At 38.4% G+C, this 18,510-nt stretch overlaps 1 protein-coding gene across 4 annotated transcripts in view; it reads right to left on the reverse strand.

Moving 5' to 3' along the window:
- Positions 1–18,510, reverse strand: part of drp2 (dystrophin related protein 2) — a 271,520-nt gene that overhangs the window by 16,883 nt on the left and 236,127 nt on the right. For all 4 annotated transcript variants that reach the window (XM_057851078.1, XM_057851075.1, XM_057851076.1 and 1 more), the window contains 3 exons: positions 17,373–17,438; positions 6,458–6,523; positions 1,159–1,305 (listed from right to left, as the gene is read on the reverse strand). In XM_057851078.1, the coding sequence (XP_057707061.1) occupies positions 1,159–1,305; positions 6,458–6,523; positions 17,373–17,438 (279 nt within the window). The remainder of the gene's footprint in view (positions 1–1,158; positions 1,306–6,457; positions 6,524–17,372; positions 17,439–18,510) is intronic.

Here is an 18,510-nt window from a genome sequence, read left to right on the forward strand (position 1 = left end):
CTTGTGGATGGCTACCAAAAGCGCCTAATTGAAGGGAAAATGGCCAAGGGACATGTTACCAAATATTAGCACTGCTGTATGTATATTTTTGACCCAGCAGATTTGATCACTTTTTTCTGTTCACCCATAATAAAGTCATAAAAGAACCAAACTTCATGAATGTTTTTTGTGACAAAGAAGTATCTGTTCCAATTACTCTATCAGAGAAAAATCAGATTTGTAGAAATAACTGGAAACTCAAGAGAGCCATGACATTATGTTCTTCACAAGTGTATGTAAAATTTTGACCACAACTGTAGTTGATGTGTGCGCAGAGATATTGTGCCCGTGATTTCTGTAAATCTTTAGCAGACACAGATCTTTGGTTGACGGCCACTCCTCGGGACAGAATCAACTGTGCCAAACTCTTCATTTGTAGACAATTTCTCTGAGTGTCGATTGATGAACATCCAGACTTTTAGAGATGGTTTTGCATCTTTTCCCAGCTTTATACAAATCAAAAATCCTTGATCGCAGGTCTTCAGACAGCTTTTTTGACCGAGCCATGATGCACATGAGACAATGCTTCTCATCAAGACAATTCTTACCCGGTGTGTTTTACAGTGGTCAGGGCAGCTTTAAACCACTCATCAGTGATTGGGCACACACCTGACTTAAAAGTTTGGTAAAATTGGTTTCAATTGCTCCTTAAGTCTCCTTAGGCACAGGGTTCACTGACCTGTTTTTCTCCTTTCTGTCATTGTTTGCATGCTATCCTCATTAAAATATGAAAACCTATAAATGTTCAGGTGGTTTTAGTTAAAGCACTGTTTTTACATCCGTGTATTTTTGACAAAGATCAGATCACATTTGATGGTGATTTTATGCAGGAATGTATATAATTGCTAAAGGTTCAGATACTTTTTCATACCATTGTATATATACCGGTATATTATCTATATATTAGCTTTAAATGTACATTGGAACTAAAAACAATGCACTGAGAGGACTATGAATACAGTATCATGGGATTATGTAAATGTATCATTGTGTTCCAAAGCAAAAACAGATGTTTGCAAACGTGTCAATTGGATTAATTACAACGTCAATAGCGCTAAAACATGAATTTTCACTCCCACTTCTCCTCCATAGGAAAGTAATTACAAGAAAGCAGCTGACCTGTTTTCATTCTCCAGGCGGGCAAGGGTGCACTGGAGCTGCTCCTTGTCCTGGTGCTCCAGGTGGGCCAACAACATGTGCTGGCCGCAGGGGGAGTCATGCTCCAGGGCTGGGCTAGGGTGACGCAGGAGGTACTGATCTTCATCTCTGAGTTGATGCCACATGGAAAACATCACACCACCAAGCGTGAAAGCAAAACATTGAGGCGAAAGGCGCCCAGAACCTCAAAAAATACAATAAAATAATAATGATGATGATGATAAAGCAATGCTAAGCAGAAGCGCGCACACAAAAGAAAACCAATTGTACCAAAATGTTGAACTATGACCAGTAGATGACAGCAAATTGTCTGACATTTTAACATCATCAGCTTTCGAGTTAACATAGAATCCAGGGGAGAAAGAAAATGGCGCAGCTCTGTAAATCTGACACTGTGAAATTACTTACAAATTCGGGAAGTGAACCAAAATCAACAGGTTTTGACCAGAGGTAATTATCAATCAACAGAACAAAACATTCCTATGCAATTTCTCCAGAAATTGCATTTTCTAGTTAATAGAAGGCAATATTGATCGATTCTTTTTTTTTGCGTTTCAATCAATTTCATTGGATTGTTGCTTCACCAATTAATGTATCAACCAGGATCAATGTATTGCTCCAACCCAAAGAAGCTAGCTCAATGAATTTCAAGTCAAAACATGCTTAAAATGCATACACAGAAATAGGGGTGTGACAAAATATCGAAATGGTGATATACAGTATCGAGATACTTTGTATCCCAAAAGGTTATCGATATGCTCCTGTCAAGAATTGAGATATCGTTGCAAAAAGGTGTCCAAAAAAAAAAAAAAATAAATAAATAAAATAAATAAATAAAAAATAAAGGCTGCCATAGACGGTGCTCGACGCCCAATCGATTTAGACTGGGAACGCTCGTTCATTCAAAACCTGAGCATTCAGTCATTCGGTCCGATTTTCACTTTCTGTTCATTTTAGGGCATTTACAGGTCATTTCGTGTTGAGTTTGAGTCACTGCCTATTCATTGGGGTGATTCTCAGGTCACTTCCTGTTCTGTAACGCAAAATAAACAGCAAGTGACCCATAGAATATCCCAAAATCAACAGGAAGTAACTGAAAATCAACAAGTAAATGACCTTAAATGGCCCAAAATTACTCATTGCCTGGCACTGGCTGCCACTGACGGCCATAGACTTCAATCCGTTTGAAGTGGGAGGGATGGCAGCGAATGAACGAATGACCTTAAATGGCCCAAAATTACTCATTGCCTGGCATTGGCTGCCACTGACGGCCATAGACTTCAATCCGTTTGAAGTGGGAGGGATGGCAGCGAATGAACATTCGTTCATTCGCTGCCATTCGCTGCCACCCTCCCAGTTCAAATGGATTGGACGTCTACTAGTGATAAACTCATTCCAATTTACAGCAGAAGCTTGTTTATTAGTTTTTTGTAGACTATCCTAGAAAGATTTCCTGACCAATGTATCGATAATCGTTGTATCGCTACATCGTCAGATCATCGTTATCGTGAGCTTTGTATCGCAAATCGTATCGTATCGTGAGGTACCAAGAGGTTACCACTCCTAAACAGAAAATCATATTTACAATAAATGCTTCTTCCACAGAAACAATTACTTTGTTATGAGATTATAAAATTGCAATACACTGCATCATCATAGAAAAAAACTATGACATCCCATTCTTAGTATGACAGAGTGTCATGAAGACCACAACTGTAAACATGTTAATGCAATAGCGCACTGACACTTTTAATCAACTGAGCATTATCATCTTTGTAAAAGCGGATGTTGTTGGATCTCATTAGGGAATGTTGCGGCTGACACACGCACGCACACACTCACACATTTATCTGACTCCCGTCAAGACGCGCATATATTAAAATTCATTTGAATGAAAGCCTGACGAGAACACCTCAGCAGACGGGTGCCCCCTAGATCACAGCGTTATTTGCACAATGCTGCGGGCCATACATGACGGATGAGGAAAATGATTGGAACTAAACTCTTGACAGCCCACATACACACAAACACACACTCGTTAACAAAATAATACAATAAAGCCCCCGCATATGCTTGGTTTAGTATTTATGAATTCCAAAGCTATTCAAGGTATTTGTGTTTATTTCTTTTGCCCACAATGAGAAAATCAGAATATGCCAAAACAATGTTTAACCTTTAAAGCCGTGAGTCTATTTTGGCCACATAAAAAATGTTTCCAATGCCCTTGCTCAGTATTGTTTTTTTTTTTTTTTTTTTTTCAGGGTAAACAAAATCCACAAGCATGCTCGACAAAGTGTTTTAGAACATGAAAGATGGAAATCTAGTGAGCAAAAATAGAAATATAAATGTAAAATTGAAATAAAATAATACTTTATATGAATATTTACAATAAAAAACATGTATTATGCCAGGCATTTTTGTTAGCTCAAACACACAATAAATCTAAACAATATACAGTGGGTCATAGTTGTTTTTCTCCTTTTTATCACAACGCTCATCTTCTGTACGACAGATATACCGTAATTTTCGGACTATATGCCGATACTTTTCCCCCTCATTTGGAATGCTGCGGTTTATAGGTAACACTTCATTTGACAGCGGTGAGGGTCATAAGACCGTCATAATTATGACATGACACGATACTGTCTTGGGCATTAATGAATGCTTATAACAAGTGTCATTAAGTGTCCTCCAGCAAATTTTGTCACGAACTCCATTTATGTCCAACTTGGATCTTTTGCATTTATTCAAAGGTAAGATTATTTGTCGGATGACAGAAAATGACATCTTTCATAAGCATTCATTAATGCTCATGACAATGTCATGTCATAATTATGAGGGTCTTATGAAAGTCTAATCACGCCACTGTCAAATCAAGTGTTACCAGTTAATATCTAACAATATATTTGAGATAAAAAGCATTTTATTTTGCCTCATTCAAATCTTATTATCTGAACATTTAAATATGTAAACTAAAGTGCAATCACATTCGTAAATGAATGGCCTCTGGTTTTTGAAATGTAAATAAACCAATCTATTGTGATAAAAAAACAAAATTGCAATAACTGCATTAACCAGAAAAGTGAAGTCTAACTGTAACTGTAGTTTTGAAACAAATCTGAATAAGGAAAAACATGGCAATAAAATAATGCAAACTGGTTAAACCCGAGTGTAGCTGAGGTCTGTCATGACAGAACATCGCTTCAATGATATCTGGCGCCATCTAGCGTCGTGAATGGGTATAACATCTAGACCACGGATATAAGACGACCCCCACTTTTTCAGTCTTATTTCAATACAAATAACACCGTCTTTTATTCGGGCCAATACGGTACTTAGTTAAAAGCAAAGATTTAAAACATTCCTATATCTGCCTTCTGATCCTTATGCAAATTTTATTGGTTCTTCCTAGTCTCATGAACCAGCCCTAGTCGGGCCAATACGATATAATGGATTTAGAATATTTTTAGTACGAGAAAAACTCAACAAAAGTCATAAATATTGATATTTGGTTTAATTTACTTCTCAACTATGGCATCATCAGCTCTGTACTTGTTCCTGTCCTCCTTCTCCATGGTCTAAGATGAAATATAGGGGAGTGACAAAATATCGAAATAGTGATATATCGAGATACTTTGCATCCTGAATGGTTATCGATATGCTCCTGCCAAGATTCGAGATATCGTTTTAAAAAGGTGTCAATGTTAGAAAAAAAGGACCCAACAAGTTGCTATCAAAATCTTCCACTATAATCGTGTCTTAGTTAACTATATGGCTGCCATTGATGGCGCTCGACGCCCAATCCATTTAGACTGGGAGGGTCGAACAAACGTTCATTAATTCGAAACCAGAGCATTCACAGTCACTCTTTCTGATTTTCAGGCCATTTAGAGGTCAATTTCTGTTCATTTTAGTGCATTTACAGGTCGCGCCCTTTTGAATTTGAGTCACTGCCTATTCATTTGGGAGATTCCCGGGCCACTTCCTGTTCTGTAACCCAAAATCAACAGGAAGTGGCTCATTAAATGCCCCAAAATCAACAGGAACTTCAGGAAGTGACTGAAAATCAATAAGGTAATGATCTGGATTGCCCCAAAATTATCTCGTTGCCTAGCATTTGCTGCCACTGATGGCCATAGATGTTCAATCCGTTTGAAGTGTTCAAATGGATTGGATGTCTACTAGTGGTAAACTCATTCCAATTCACGACAGGAGCTTGTTTTTCTGTTTATTAGTCGTTTTGTAGTATATCTTAGGTTGATTTCCTGACCAATGTATCGATAATCGTTGCATCGCCATATCGTGAGATCATCGTTATCGTAAGCTTTGTATCGCAAATCGTATCGTATCGTGAGGTACCAAGAGGTTCCCACTCCTAATGAAATATGACCGAGGTTTTCCTCATCATTATGAAATTTGGGGTGTATATTCAATGTATATGGGTGCAAAACAAAGTGTGTGTCAACGTTCGCCTCATTTTGTTTGTGTTCTGCTGATCTCGCAAATCCTCTGCGCCGCCTTGTCTCCTCTCGTCATGCAGTTTTTCTGCTTTTAACTTACTGATCTAACTCGCGTGATCACGTGATTTATTTGTTATGCACGACAGCCATGTAAGTTAAAGTCACCAAATAAAGCATTTTCAACAGATACAAGAACTTTTGCCCATTTTTGCAGAAGAGAAATGCGCCTACCACCACCCAGTCGTGCAAGCATTTTTTTTTTTAACATTGAAATTAAAACATATCTCTCTTTTTCTGTGGTCCATCGGCACCAAATAAAAACTGGAAGAGAGTTTCAAGTCCGCACTTGAAAGGGATCCTGATGGCAGCACTTTACAGGTTTTTATTTGAATGGCGCCTCAAAGACGCTGCGTCTTCAGTTGTGGTAGTTCTAACTTGCTATATTTTAGTTAATAAAAAGTATTAATGATATGAAAAATTTTACATCTACTGTCCACTAAAATGTTTTTGTAATTAATGTTCTATCATATATCTGGTAGATTTACTCCTGTCTTTAGAGTTCCACAAGGTTCAGTTTTAGAAACCCTGCTTTTCTCTTGATACTGTACGGATTTCAACCATTTTTATTTCGTTTTGAAGCTACTAAGAGTAGTCGTGCTACTGGGAAATAATTAACAACTCTCATTTAATTGTCTAACTAATTAGGACAAGGTGTACTAGTACTAGTACATGTACACAAGAGATGTGGAAAAAATGCTCAAATGGCGGTGTTTGTATTTTGAGAACGGCGACATACTCACAGACTTTCATCAGGAGAAAGGCTGTCCGTGAAGAAGGAACAATTCTGGTTCTCCATCTCCGCCAATCTAATCGCAGATTTACCCACCCAAGTGTAGAAAGAGACACACAAAAGAAGAGAGAAAGAGTCACATCCAATATAAAAGGGATCAACTTCAAAAGATGAGAAGAGACATTTATTTTCGAGCAAAACAGGACCAAAAAAGAAAACCCACACAGAGTCAAATCTGTTACAGATAAAATTTGTAAAGCACTGTGGCTAACTTTGACTATCCCCAACTGCAAGTAAACAAAAAGCTGCCCGTAAACTTGTAAGTGACAGGACTGCAGAGCGGCGGCAACAGAAAAAAATAAAAAAAAATAAACAACGCCTGCCTGAGAGCAGGATCAATAAAAACGTCAAGCGAGAAAGGGAGATCAAATTCCTTTAAAATAGTGAACGCCGCCTACCAGCAGTGAGGCAATAAAACACGCCGAGGCTGCTGTCTGCTTCAGAACCACGGACAGCGACGGCTTGTGTCGTAGAGTTGACATCAACAAGCAAGCTCATAATTGCTGTATGAAGACCATTACAAATTAGCCTTACTAACCAAACCGACCTTGATTATAAGTAAAAATACAACAACTTGAGGCTGAAATTAACAGTCAGTTTGAAACATCGCATAAACTCAAAAATATGAATTTTGTTAATCTGAAATTTTCCTGCTGTAGATATACTGTTTACAAAAATTAAATGAACCAAGTGTTCCTTTAAGTGTTCCATTGGAGATCAGTGTATTATAATATTTTTGTTTTATATACCGTATTGGCCCGAATATAAGACGGTGTTTTTTGCAGTGAAATAAGACTGAACAAGAGGGGATCGTCTTATATTTGCGGTCTAGACATTATACCCATTCACGACGCTAGATGGCGCCAGATATCATTGAAGCGCTGTTCTGTCATGACAGATCTCAGCTACTGTCCCCATTCACGACGCTAGATGGCGCCAGATATCATTGAAGCGATGTTCTGTCATGGTAGATCTCAGCTACTCTTTTTAGTTTAACCAGTTTGCATTATTTTATTGCATTGTTTTTCCTTATTCAGATTTGTTTCAAGACTACAGATACACTTAGACTTCACTTTGATGGTTAATGCAGTTATTGCAATTTTGTTGTTTTATCACAATAGATTGGTTTATTTACATTTCAAAAACCAGAAGCCATTCTTTTACGAATGTGATTGCACTTTAATTTACATATTTAAATGTTCAGATATTAAGATTTGAATGAGGTAAAATAACATGCTTTTTCTCTCAAATATATTGTTATAACTATAATCATTTGTTTCAGATGTACTGTAATTATTTTCTGTATGAAAATTAATTTGGTGTTCAAAAAGTCTTTTTTCATACTTGAGTCTTGAAAAAGAGGGGGTCGTCTTATAATCAGGGTTGTCTTATATTCGGGTCAATACGGTATATATTGTTGTAAAGGAACAAAGTGTGTATACACTGCTGTGCAGTGCAGTATACAGTATGCTCACAAGTCTAAGCAGTTATATAAATAAAACAACAATATTATAATACAGTGATCTCCAATCAGTACAACTTTTCTTTGTTTTTTTAACATTTCCAGTTAAACTGCTTAGACACGAAGAAGTCTGAGTGTCCTTATAGTCCAAACAGTTTTAATGTATCACATGGGAGTTTGACATACTCAATGTGGTTGTTCATTGTGTTTTATTTATTAGGAGAAAGCAGCGAACAGGAGGGGCTTTGGGGGGATAGAAAGGAAGGAAGCAAACAGGAGAGAAGAACAAACAACAACAAGAAATACATTATTACTAGGGCTGTCAAAATGATCGCGTTAACGGGCGGTAATTAATTTTTTAAATGAACCACGTTAAAATATTTGCCGCAATTAACGCACAAGCCCCGCTTAAACAGATTAAAATGACAGCACAGTGTCATGTGCACTTGTTACTTGTGTTTTTTGGAGTTTTGTCGCCCTCTGCTGGCGCTTGGGTGCGACTGATTTTATGAGTTTAAGCACCATGAGAATTGTGTAATTATTGACATCAACAATGGCGAGCTACTAGTTTATTTTTTGATTGAAAGTTTTACAAATTTTATTAAAACAAAAACATTAAGAGCGGTTTTAATTAGGGCTGTCAAACGATTAAAATTTCTAATCGAGTTAATCACAGCTTAAAAATTAATTAATTGTAAGTAATCACAATTAATCGCAATTCAAACCATCTATAAAATATGCCATATACACAGTATTTCTGTAAATTATTGTTGGAATGGAAAGATGGAATGATAATTACTTACACAATGCTAATGGGTGCTGAAGCCTATAAAATCAGTCACACCCAGGCGCCAGCAGAGGGCGGCAAAACTCTATAAAACACAATTAACAAGTGGGCATTTGACTGTACTGTCATTTAAATCTGACTGAGCGGGGCATGTGCGTTAATTGCGTCAAATATTTTAATGTGGCTAATTAAAAAAATTAATTACCGCCCGTTAACGTGATAATTTTGACAGCCCTAGTTTTAATATAAAATTTTTATACCTTGTACTAACATTTCTTTTAAGAACAAGTCTTTCCATCCATGGATCGCTTTAACAGAATATTAATGTTAATGCCAGCTTGTTGATTTATTGTTATAATAAACAAATACAGTACTTATGTACAGTATGTTGAATGTATATATCCGTCTTGTGTCTTATCTTTCAATTCCAACAATAATTTACAGAAAAATATGGCATATTTTATAGATGGTTTGAATTGCGATTAATTACGATTAATTAATATTTAAGCTGTGATTAACTCGATTAAAAATTTTAATCGTTTGACAGCCCTAATTATTACACACCTATGCTGTTTATGACTATAGTGGTGCTATCGTGAGGTAATTATGACCATTAAACAGCCCTCAGGGAAGGGACAAGGGGAGGAACCACTGCCGCAACCCCCCCACTGACAAGGCACACCGTGGGACCCCCATGGGCCACAAGCCCGGGGCAGGAAAGGATCCCCACCAGGAGGGGGCGACACCCTGCCGACATCCAACCAGCAATCCGTGCCGGGGCCCAAGTAGGATGCCCGGGAGGAGAATAGAGAGGAAGATGGAAGCAGGAGAATGCCGAGAGGCTGATACCTCCACCCCCACAACCAACAGCCCAGATGAAGAGGAGGCCCTGCACCGGAAGCCACGCCATATAGAAAAGTGTGGGACCCACCAAGCGCCCAATTACTGTAGTGGGATTGTGTGAAGAGGGCAGTACAGTGTATGCATTACAATAGGAGAGCCTGGCTGAGAGGGCAGTAAGACCGCTACGTGGAACTTTTTCCCAGCAGCACATTTTACCGCCCCTCGTCTTAGCTCCCCCGTGGAGAAAATGTATGGTGAGGTGTGAGAATGGCGGGGCCGGCAGCGGGAGGGCAACAACAAATGACCTGTGTTGTGGGAAAAAAAGTAAAATAAAACCCACAGAAAATACAAGTTACGTCATCTTCATCAATTGGTGTTTAGAATTTTTGTTTAAAAATATTTTTATACCCCACTATATTTTGTCATTGGCCTCTCTGTGTTTCCTCTGTCTACTGCAGCTTCAGTATCATTTAGATAAGTATGTGTTGATAAAGCTTGTCCCAGCATTGCAACTGGCTGGCCTCCCAAGCACTCTTTATCACAAGAGTTGGTGTGCGCGGTTCTTGTCTAATTACCGCCCAGGAGAACGTCATTAACATCCAATTAACTGAAGCGTAATCTTCAGCAAGCAGAGCCAGGGTGGCTGTTAACCGCCCCAAATGCATTTTACTTTCTTATGGGTCACTTTTGTCCAGCTTTATGTGTGGCGCTCAACACCTGCACCTCTTCGGGCAGGCATTAAAAAGTTGGCTAGAATGATGTGACGTATGCAGTGGGAAGCTGCAAAGTCAAACATAATCTGATCAAGGAAAGTGGTAGATTTGTGTTTATATATATATATATAAGTATTTAGTCAACCAATAATTGTGCAACTTCTCCCACTTGAAAACATTAGAGAGACCTGTAGTTGTCAACATGGGTAAACCTCAACCATGAGAGACAGAATGTGGAAAAAAAAAAAAAAAACAGAAAATCACATTGTTTGATTTTTAAAGAATTTATTTGAAAATCATGGTGGAAAATAAGTATTTGGTCAATACCAAAAGTTCATCTCAATACTATGTTATGTATCCTTGGTTGGCAATAAGAGAGGCCAAACGTTTTCTGTAACTTTTCACAAGCTTTTCACACACTGATGCTGGTATTTTGGCCCATTCCTCCATGCAGATCTCCTCTAGAGCAGTGATGTTTTGGGGCTATCGTTGGGCAACACGGACTTTAAACTCCCTCCACGGATTTTCTATGGGGTTGAGATCTGGAGACTGGCTAGGCCACTCCAGGACCTTGAAATGCTTCTTACGAAGCCACTCCTTTGTTGCCCTGGCTGTGTGTTTGGGATCATTGTCATGCTGAAAGACCCAGCCACGTCTCATCTTCAATGCCCTTGTTGATGGAAGGAGATTTTCACTCAAAATCTCTCGATACATGGCCCCATTCATTCTTACCTTTACACAGATCAGTCGTCCTGGTCCCTTTGCAGAAAAAAAAAGCATGAGGTTTCCACCCCCATGCTTCACAGTGTTCTTCGGATGCAATTTAGTATTCTTTCTCCTCCAAACACGAGAACCTGTGTCTCTACCAAAAAGTTCTATTTTGGTTTCATCTGACCATAACACATTCAACACATTCTCCCAGTCCTCTACTGGATCATTCAAATGCCCTCTAACAAACCTCAAATGGGCCTGGACGTGTACTGGCCTCAGCAGGGGGACACGTCTGGCAGTGCAGGATTTGAGTCCCTGGTGGCGCATTGTGTTACTGATAGTAGCCTTTGTTACTGTGGTCCCAGCTCTCTGTCAGTCATTCACTAGGTCCCCCCTGTGGTTCTGGGATTTTTGCTCACTGTTCTTGTTATCATTTTGACGCCACAGGGTGAGATCTTGCATGGAGCCCCAGATCGAGGGAGATTATCAGTGGTCTTGTATGTCTTCCATTTTCTAATAATTGCTCCCACAGTTGATTTCTTTACACCAAGTGTTTTACCTACCAGATTCAGTCTTCCCGGCCTGGTGCAGGTCTACAATTTTATCTCTGGTGTCCTTCGACAGCTCTTTGGTCTTGGCAATAGTGGAGTTTGGAGTGTGACTGACTGAGCTTGTGGACAGGTGTCGTTTATACCAATAATGAGTTAAAACACGTGCCATTAATACAGGTAATGAGTGGAGCCTCGTTAGACCTCGTTAGAAGAAGTTAGACCTCTTTGACAGCCAGAAATCTTGCTTGTTTGTAGGTGATCAAACACTTATTTTACACTCTAATTTGGAAATAAATTCTTTAAAAACCAAACAATGTTGATTTTCTGTTTTTTTATCTCCACATTCTGTCTCTCGTGGTTGAGGTTTACCCATGTTGACAATTACAGGCCTCTCTAACCTTTTCAAGTAGGAGAACTTGCACAATTTGTTAGGGTTGCATCGATCATACTGTTCTGGCCAGTCACCAATTTTTTAGTTAAAAACTTCTTCTTTTCAAACTAGTAATTTACAATTTCCTGTACCAAAAATTAAAAAGCCGCTGTATTTTACCCTACCAATAGAAAATCATAAGGTTTAAAGAAATTTATAAATACGGCCTCTCAGCCTTTTGTTTTTCACTCCTTAATAACTTTTTATGCTGGAACAGTTCCAGGTTTTTTTGTTTTTTGTTTTAATCTGCCCTGTTCAGCTGCTTGACAAAGAGAACGAAATCTGAGTGTCCGATTGGTCTGAACAGTTTTAATTTATCACATGGGTGTTTGACATACTTCCACTGTGATCATTCAACGTGCCACGCTTATCAGGAGAAAGCAGCGAACAGGAAGGGGTTATGGGGGGAACAGAAGAAAAGGAGAGAGAGACAGAAGAAGAACAAACAACACCAAGAAATACATTGAACGCCTACACTAACTATGAATATGTTGGTGCTATCATTAGCTAGTTGTATTTCCGGTTGAAACCATGTGTGGTGCCTGATGGCCAAGGAGAAAGGGGGGGGGGGGGGGGGGTCAGAAGGATAAGTGATTAGAAGGGGTGTAGTGTACCCAAATCAGCCATGTAAGGTGTAGAACCCAGTATTTTTGTGAAACCTTTGTGAGTGTGGATATGTAGGCATCCTATTCTATGCTGCCTGATCGCTAATCATGACACAAAGTTTCTCTTCTTGAGTGTGTCTAATTGCACCTAGTCATGCGTGAATCCTATCACACATGCGATAGTCCTGATGGGTGGAAATGCCGCATGGGAGCCGCCCAAGGGCCACTGCCCTTCCCCAGCCTATCGGGGGGGGGGGGGGGGGGGGGGTGCTGGAACAGTTTCAGTGTGAGCCAAATGTGAGCATTACGAAAATTGGTTTTATCTAACTGACAAAGGAAAGGCAGAGTAATGCCATCTAGAGGGTGCAAAAGAAAAATATTTTTAAAAAAATATAATAAACGAATGCAATTAATGCAAAAAAATTATAAGAATTATCTATGACTCACAAATTAGGGTCTTTTTTGTGAAAAAAGAAAAAAGAAAAAAAAAAACGGAAAAAGAACAAACTGCCTCCTCAGGGTTAAAGACACCCGGATTAGAGAAATATTTCTTTTTTTTGGGGGGGCAAATTAGCCAACTGCATTTCACGTCTATCACCGTGAATGTCAGTCCATGACTTCATGCAGTAAATATGACTGTCACCTCTGTTGTAAAGTCTTAAGAAAGCCAAATGTTAGTTAAAAAGCATACACACCCCAGTTTTAGGTTAATGTAATATACCTTTCTAAAATACAATGCCTTTTTAGTTTTATAGGATACAATTATATTATTGCTCCTATACAACTGTATCCAGTATTATTATGGTGTTATTTGGTTAGCCAAGTATGCTTTGAGGAGTGAAAACAAGAGAAAGTGCATCACAGCAGATGTCCTTAAGACTCTTAGTACAACATGAGAGTGGCTTTGGAGCCACGCTGCAGCATCATCAACACCATCTTTTAAAAAGGTCTTTAATGCACATGCTTGGTCTCTGAATCTCAACCCTAATGAATTTGATCCACAAAGCCATTCCTCCTAAGGCAGTCAACAAGCAGAGTGGTGAGAGAGGCAGTCTTGTCAGATGCTTGCGCGTGGGTGTCTTTAAAAGTGCACGTGTGTACATTGCTTTTCTGTACAAATATAATTGGCAGTGAAAGGAGATGGAAGAAAGCGCAACGTCCCGCTGAGTTTTGAGAAGATTTTCTTTGCATTCATCCTTTAAAAAGAGGATGTACTGTATAAGAGCTGATGATGAAAGACACAAACTTGTCTCTGACATGAAGAGGAGGAAGCAAGGAGGAAAGTCGGCGGCTGGGCTGGTTTTTATAATTATTCGCCAACTATAAAATTTGTGACACTTGCTAAAGTCTAATCAGAGTATGAAAAAAATGTTTAGATTTTATGGGGCAATTATGCTATTTGAACACTTTGAGACAGATTTTCCTTTGAACGTTTCTTATTCACTTAATTGTTTGCGTTGCATCTACTGTATAAGTACATTTCGAAATGTTTTTTACAACAAGTGAGTTTTTCATGAAGACAAAGCCGACATGTGAAGTTTCTTAACTCTTTAAGTGCCGTTGACGATGACAGATGTCCAATCAAGTGGCTTTTTCATCCTTCGACTTTAAATTTGTCACTAGTAGATGTTAAAAAAAAAAATCATTTATTCTTTAGTTTTATTTGACTTTTTAGAGAAACACATTCACTGTATTAGTTTGTTCTGCATTCCTTCTTAAATCTTCGGCATAAAATGCAAAATGGTTAGTGACGATTGTAGTATTTTCTTCATCTCATCACATACTGTTTGGTTGATGGGTAGTTGAAAGGTTACCCGCATATCAGATGACAGGTGGAGACAAAGTCAAAGCTCAGAGCGTGAGGAAGGGAGTCAATCAGTGCTGTGTAATCCTATTATGATGCTGCTCATATTACACTAGAAGCTAAGCCTTATGTTTTTTTTTTCGGTCCTGATCCACTTTCTACTGCTGATGCTTTATTTAAAGCCAGTGCGCATGTATAATGCCATATTGTGCAAATAAACATAACAAAATTGAACTAAATCAAGAGTGCTGAAATGCAATATGACGAGATGCTGAGCAAACGCAAGACAGATGATGTTAATAAAAAAATCTAATAAAGCATTTTAAACAGATGGATTTTTATGGTAATTTCGCGGTATAATCAAGTCTCTTTTTTAGGATTTCCAATGATTCACTGTCGTCTGTTGAAGTTTTAAGTAGGAGAGACAAGTTTTAACTCTTGCACATTGTTCATGTCAATTTTGCCAGCACTAAATGTCATTGTTTCACCCGGAATGCCCTAAAACATATGCACAGTTGTTATTATTATATTATTAATAACTATATATAATATATATAAACAATTCATAATATGTATTTACAATCCATAGTATACATTTTTTAATGGGAAAGTCTTAACAGTGTTCAAGGGGAAGCTTGAAACAGTCATTAGAACTGTCACTATTTCACTGCATGCTGGTCTTTGAAGGGCTTCTCGAAACAGTAAAAGAGTGAAAATCAAGTTTTGCACAGAAACCAGACATTTCCAGCACAATGTCAAATGATTTGATGCCCTCCTGTGGCACTGTGTGTATTTGATAAAATTGAGAGAGAGAGAAAAAAGAAGGCATTTACTCAATATTATTTAAGATTAAAGGTGCTGAATGCAATTTATAGTGTTAATGTAAAATTTGCTCCTGTTTTCCCTCATCCCATGCAAAACATGTATGGTACACTGATTGAACACACCAAATTGTCCATAGGTATGAGTGTGTGTGTGAATGGTTATTTGTCTCTATGTGCCCTACGACTGGCTGGCAACCAATTTAGGGTTTACCCTGCCTCCTGTCCGTTGTTACCTGAGATAGGCTCCAGCACCCCCACTAACCTCGTGAGGATAAGCGGTTCGAAAGATGAATGAATGTACAATACTTTTCTACTCCATGCATGCTCCACCAATGCCCACAAGTGTACATAGAGCCCTGACATTTTAATTGCCTCAAAAAGCGCTTTTTCTTCCCTTCAATAGAGTGTTTGGGTTGAACACTCTAGGCGAACAAGAGCCTATGCACATCCATGTGCTGTTTTACCTGGCCTCCGACTAGTCTCCGCTTAGCAAAAACACTGCACACATGTATCTTTCCACCATTCACTAAGGATTCTACAGACAATAAGAAGAGACCAGCTACCAGCACATCCCAACTCCAGTTCACCCCGTACAAGCATGTGCGCCATGCACGAGCTTGATACACAAGCTGCAGTTTCGCTTCAGGCCTGAGGTAGCAGCTGCGAGTAGAAAAATGACTAACCACATATAGCACCTTTAAATTCTCACCTCAGAAATGTTCACTTTAATATGTATATTAAATATTATATATTATAATATATACACAGTATATTATAGGTACATATCTATATAATTAAAAATTAAATTCTGCTCCTTACAAATAAACAAATGTATAAAAAAACCCAACCTAAAATTTATACTAATATTAATAAAAATTTAAATAAGACAATACTAATACAAAAAAAGACAACTAGTAAAACCTACCGAATCCACTTTTAAAGCTAATTAAAACGAACTCAATCAGAGATAAAAACTCACTAAAAATAAATAAATAAACAAAACTGTTATATCAAAAACCTAAAAACTCTTATAACCTTGCCTCAAGCCCCTTGTTTCAGCGGAACAGCTCAAGGACCATGACCTTCTTCCGATTTCAGGCAAAATTCGCATCAATTCAAGACTTAAAATAAGATGACGGACTGACCGAAAAAATAAGAGAGCCACAAATACCTAAGATGGAGAAATAGATACTATGTGGCTAAGAGCTGAAGGTTTTGGCAGCATGCTAAAGCAGCACATCCTCGGGGGAAGAATACACAACAGCGCACACACATTACATGAATGGATGCATGTGTGTTTAGCCTACAGGGGTGCAGCAGTCCGGTTTGTAATCTGTCAAAGAGACAATGATCCGCAAGGACGGCTCCCAGGTTACCGGTGGGACGGTGACGAGCCGTTGGGCACGCTGGACCCTGGTGACCTCCAACCGCACACATACACTATATGACACATAAGCCATACGTACATGCGCTAATAACGACAAGCTGTTTGGAAGCTGCTGGAGGCTGAAGATGAGTGCTCCAAAAAAGTTTATACCGGCTTTTACTTAACCAGGAACACAGTCTAACTCATTGGCTGCCATTGACGTTGGAAGACATAGATTCCATTTGGACTTGGGGGAGTGGCAGCACTCATTACTCTCTTTTTCTACAGTATTATGTTACAGTCAGAGCTTCTCTGCACTTAAGTTTAAATGGAATGGACATCTATTGCCATCAATAGAAAACTATGTTTTTGTTCAGATTACTATAATTATTTTATTTAACATAAAAATACACATTATTTCTCTAAAAAATATGAATTAGAAAAAATAAAAATAAAAAAGTCATATTACTCCAGAAATATGTATATATATGTAGCATTTTTTAAATTCACTCGTTAAAACAACTTTCATCTTTGGTTAAAATTTGAATTCCATGAATTCTATTGCTGTCAATGGCAACAAATGAGACAGTGTTCCTGGTCGCAAATTGCAGAGGCAAACAGGATCAATCTGGATCAATATCTCAATCAAAGTGTTGCAGGGAAAAAGGCAAAAGAAGCAAACATGTGGAAGTCTGCAATAAAAGAACTGGCAGTGAGCGTGTAGTGAATTTTGCCAGATTGTACATCAGCGATACAGCCAGAGACGTACCTGCTGGCATAATGCTCAATCCTGCTGTGCGTGTCTGCATGGGGCAGCTTAGGGGACGAGCACGGCCTGGAACAACAATAACAGTGAAAATGGATCATCACATATACATACAGGACTGCACAGTGAAAAATTTATCTACACATATTGCCTGGATCAACTAGAATCAACAGGCACGGAGGTTAATACTGTATTTATCAACTTTTCTTTATGAACTCTGGCAGGAGGTTGTTTTCCTCGCCGTTTGTTTGTTGCCATAAAGATTACGCCACATTTCTTTGATGACAGGTGCAGCCTATTAAATTTTGTTGCGGATGCTGATAAAGTAGTTTTTTCAGTTGAGATTTTCACATTTTTTTTATGGGTTTGTGTTGTAATTTTCAACTGGTGAGTCGAAACACAGTAGTGGGTAGTACACCCCTAAAGGTAAAAATTTACAGGCGCTACTCGGTTTACGACATCACCAATGTAAGTCTATTGTGTTTTTGTTCTAATACTAATATTTATAAATGAACTAGAATAGTGACATTTAATTGGCTTTATGTTTGCAAACATTGGGGAATCAAGAGTGAAAAGCTTACTTGAGGTCATGCCACAGATTTTCAATTGGGTTTATTGGAAATTGGGAAAAAAACATATACAGTATGTCTTAAGGTCCATCAGTCCACCATTGGATGAATCTTTAAACTTAAATATAAATGGAACTTTGTGTGTGTGTGGGCGTGTGCGTGTTTGTGTGTGTGTGGACTTCGAAATGGCTCGACGGATTTTCTTGAAAATTCACGCACTTGCACTATAAGTGTCTGTGTTCTTAGTTAGGTTTTGTATTGAAGTACAGCGATAAAATCAATAATCGAAAAAATCGGGTTGCAGAAGAAATGGTACGATTTTAACCAAATTTGTCACACTCAGAGAGAGTGACATCAATACTGTTTCTCAGAATTTGCAGAGCTTTCAATAGGGCAGAAAATCGACAAAATTCCAAAAACCAATATATTCCGATTGCTCCCAAACTGTATGTTGGATTTTAACTAAAATTGGAAGACTTGTTTTTGGGGGTCATTGACAGTCAACATGGAAATTTTGACACCGGAGCGCCCCCAAATAGAGCGAGAAATTGACAATCGCTAAATCGTTAATA

The sequence above is a fragment of the Corythoichthys intestinalis genome, chromosome 11 (genome assembly GCF_030265065.1).
Source record: "Corythoichthys intestinalis isolate RoL2023-P3 chromosome 11, ASM3026506v1, whole genome shotgun sequence".
Taxonomy (NCBI): Eukaryota; Metazoa; Chordata; class Actinopteri; order Syngnathiformes; family Syngnathidae; genus Corythoichthys; species Corythoichthys intestinalis.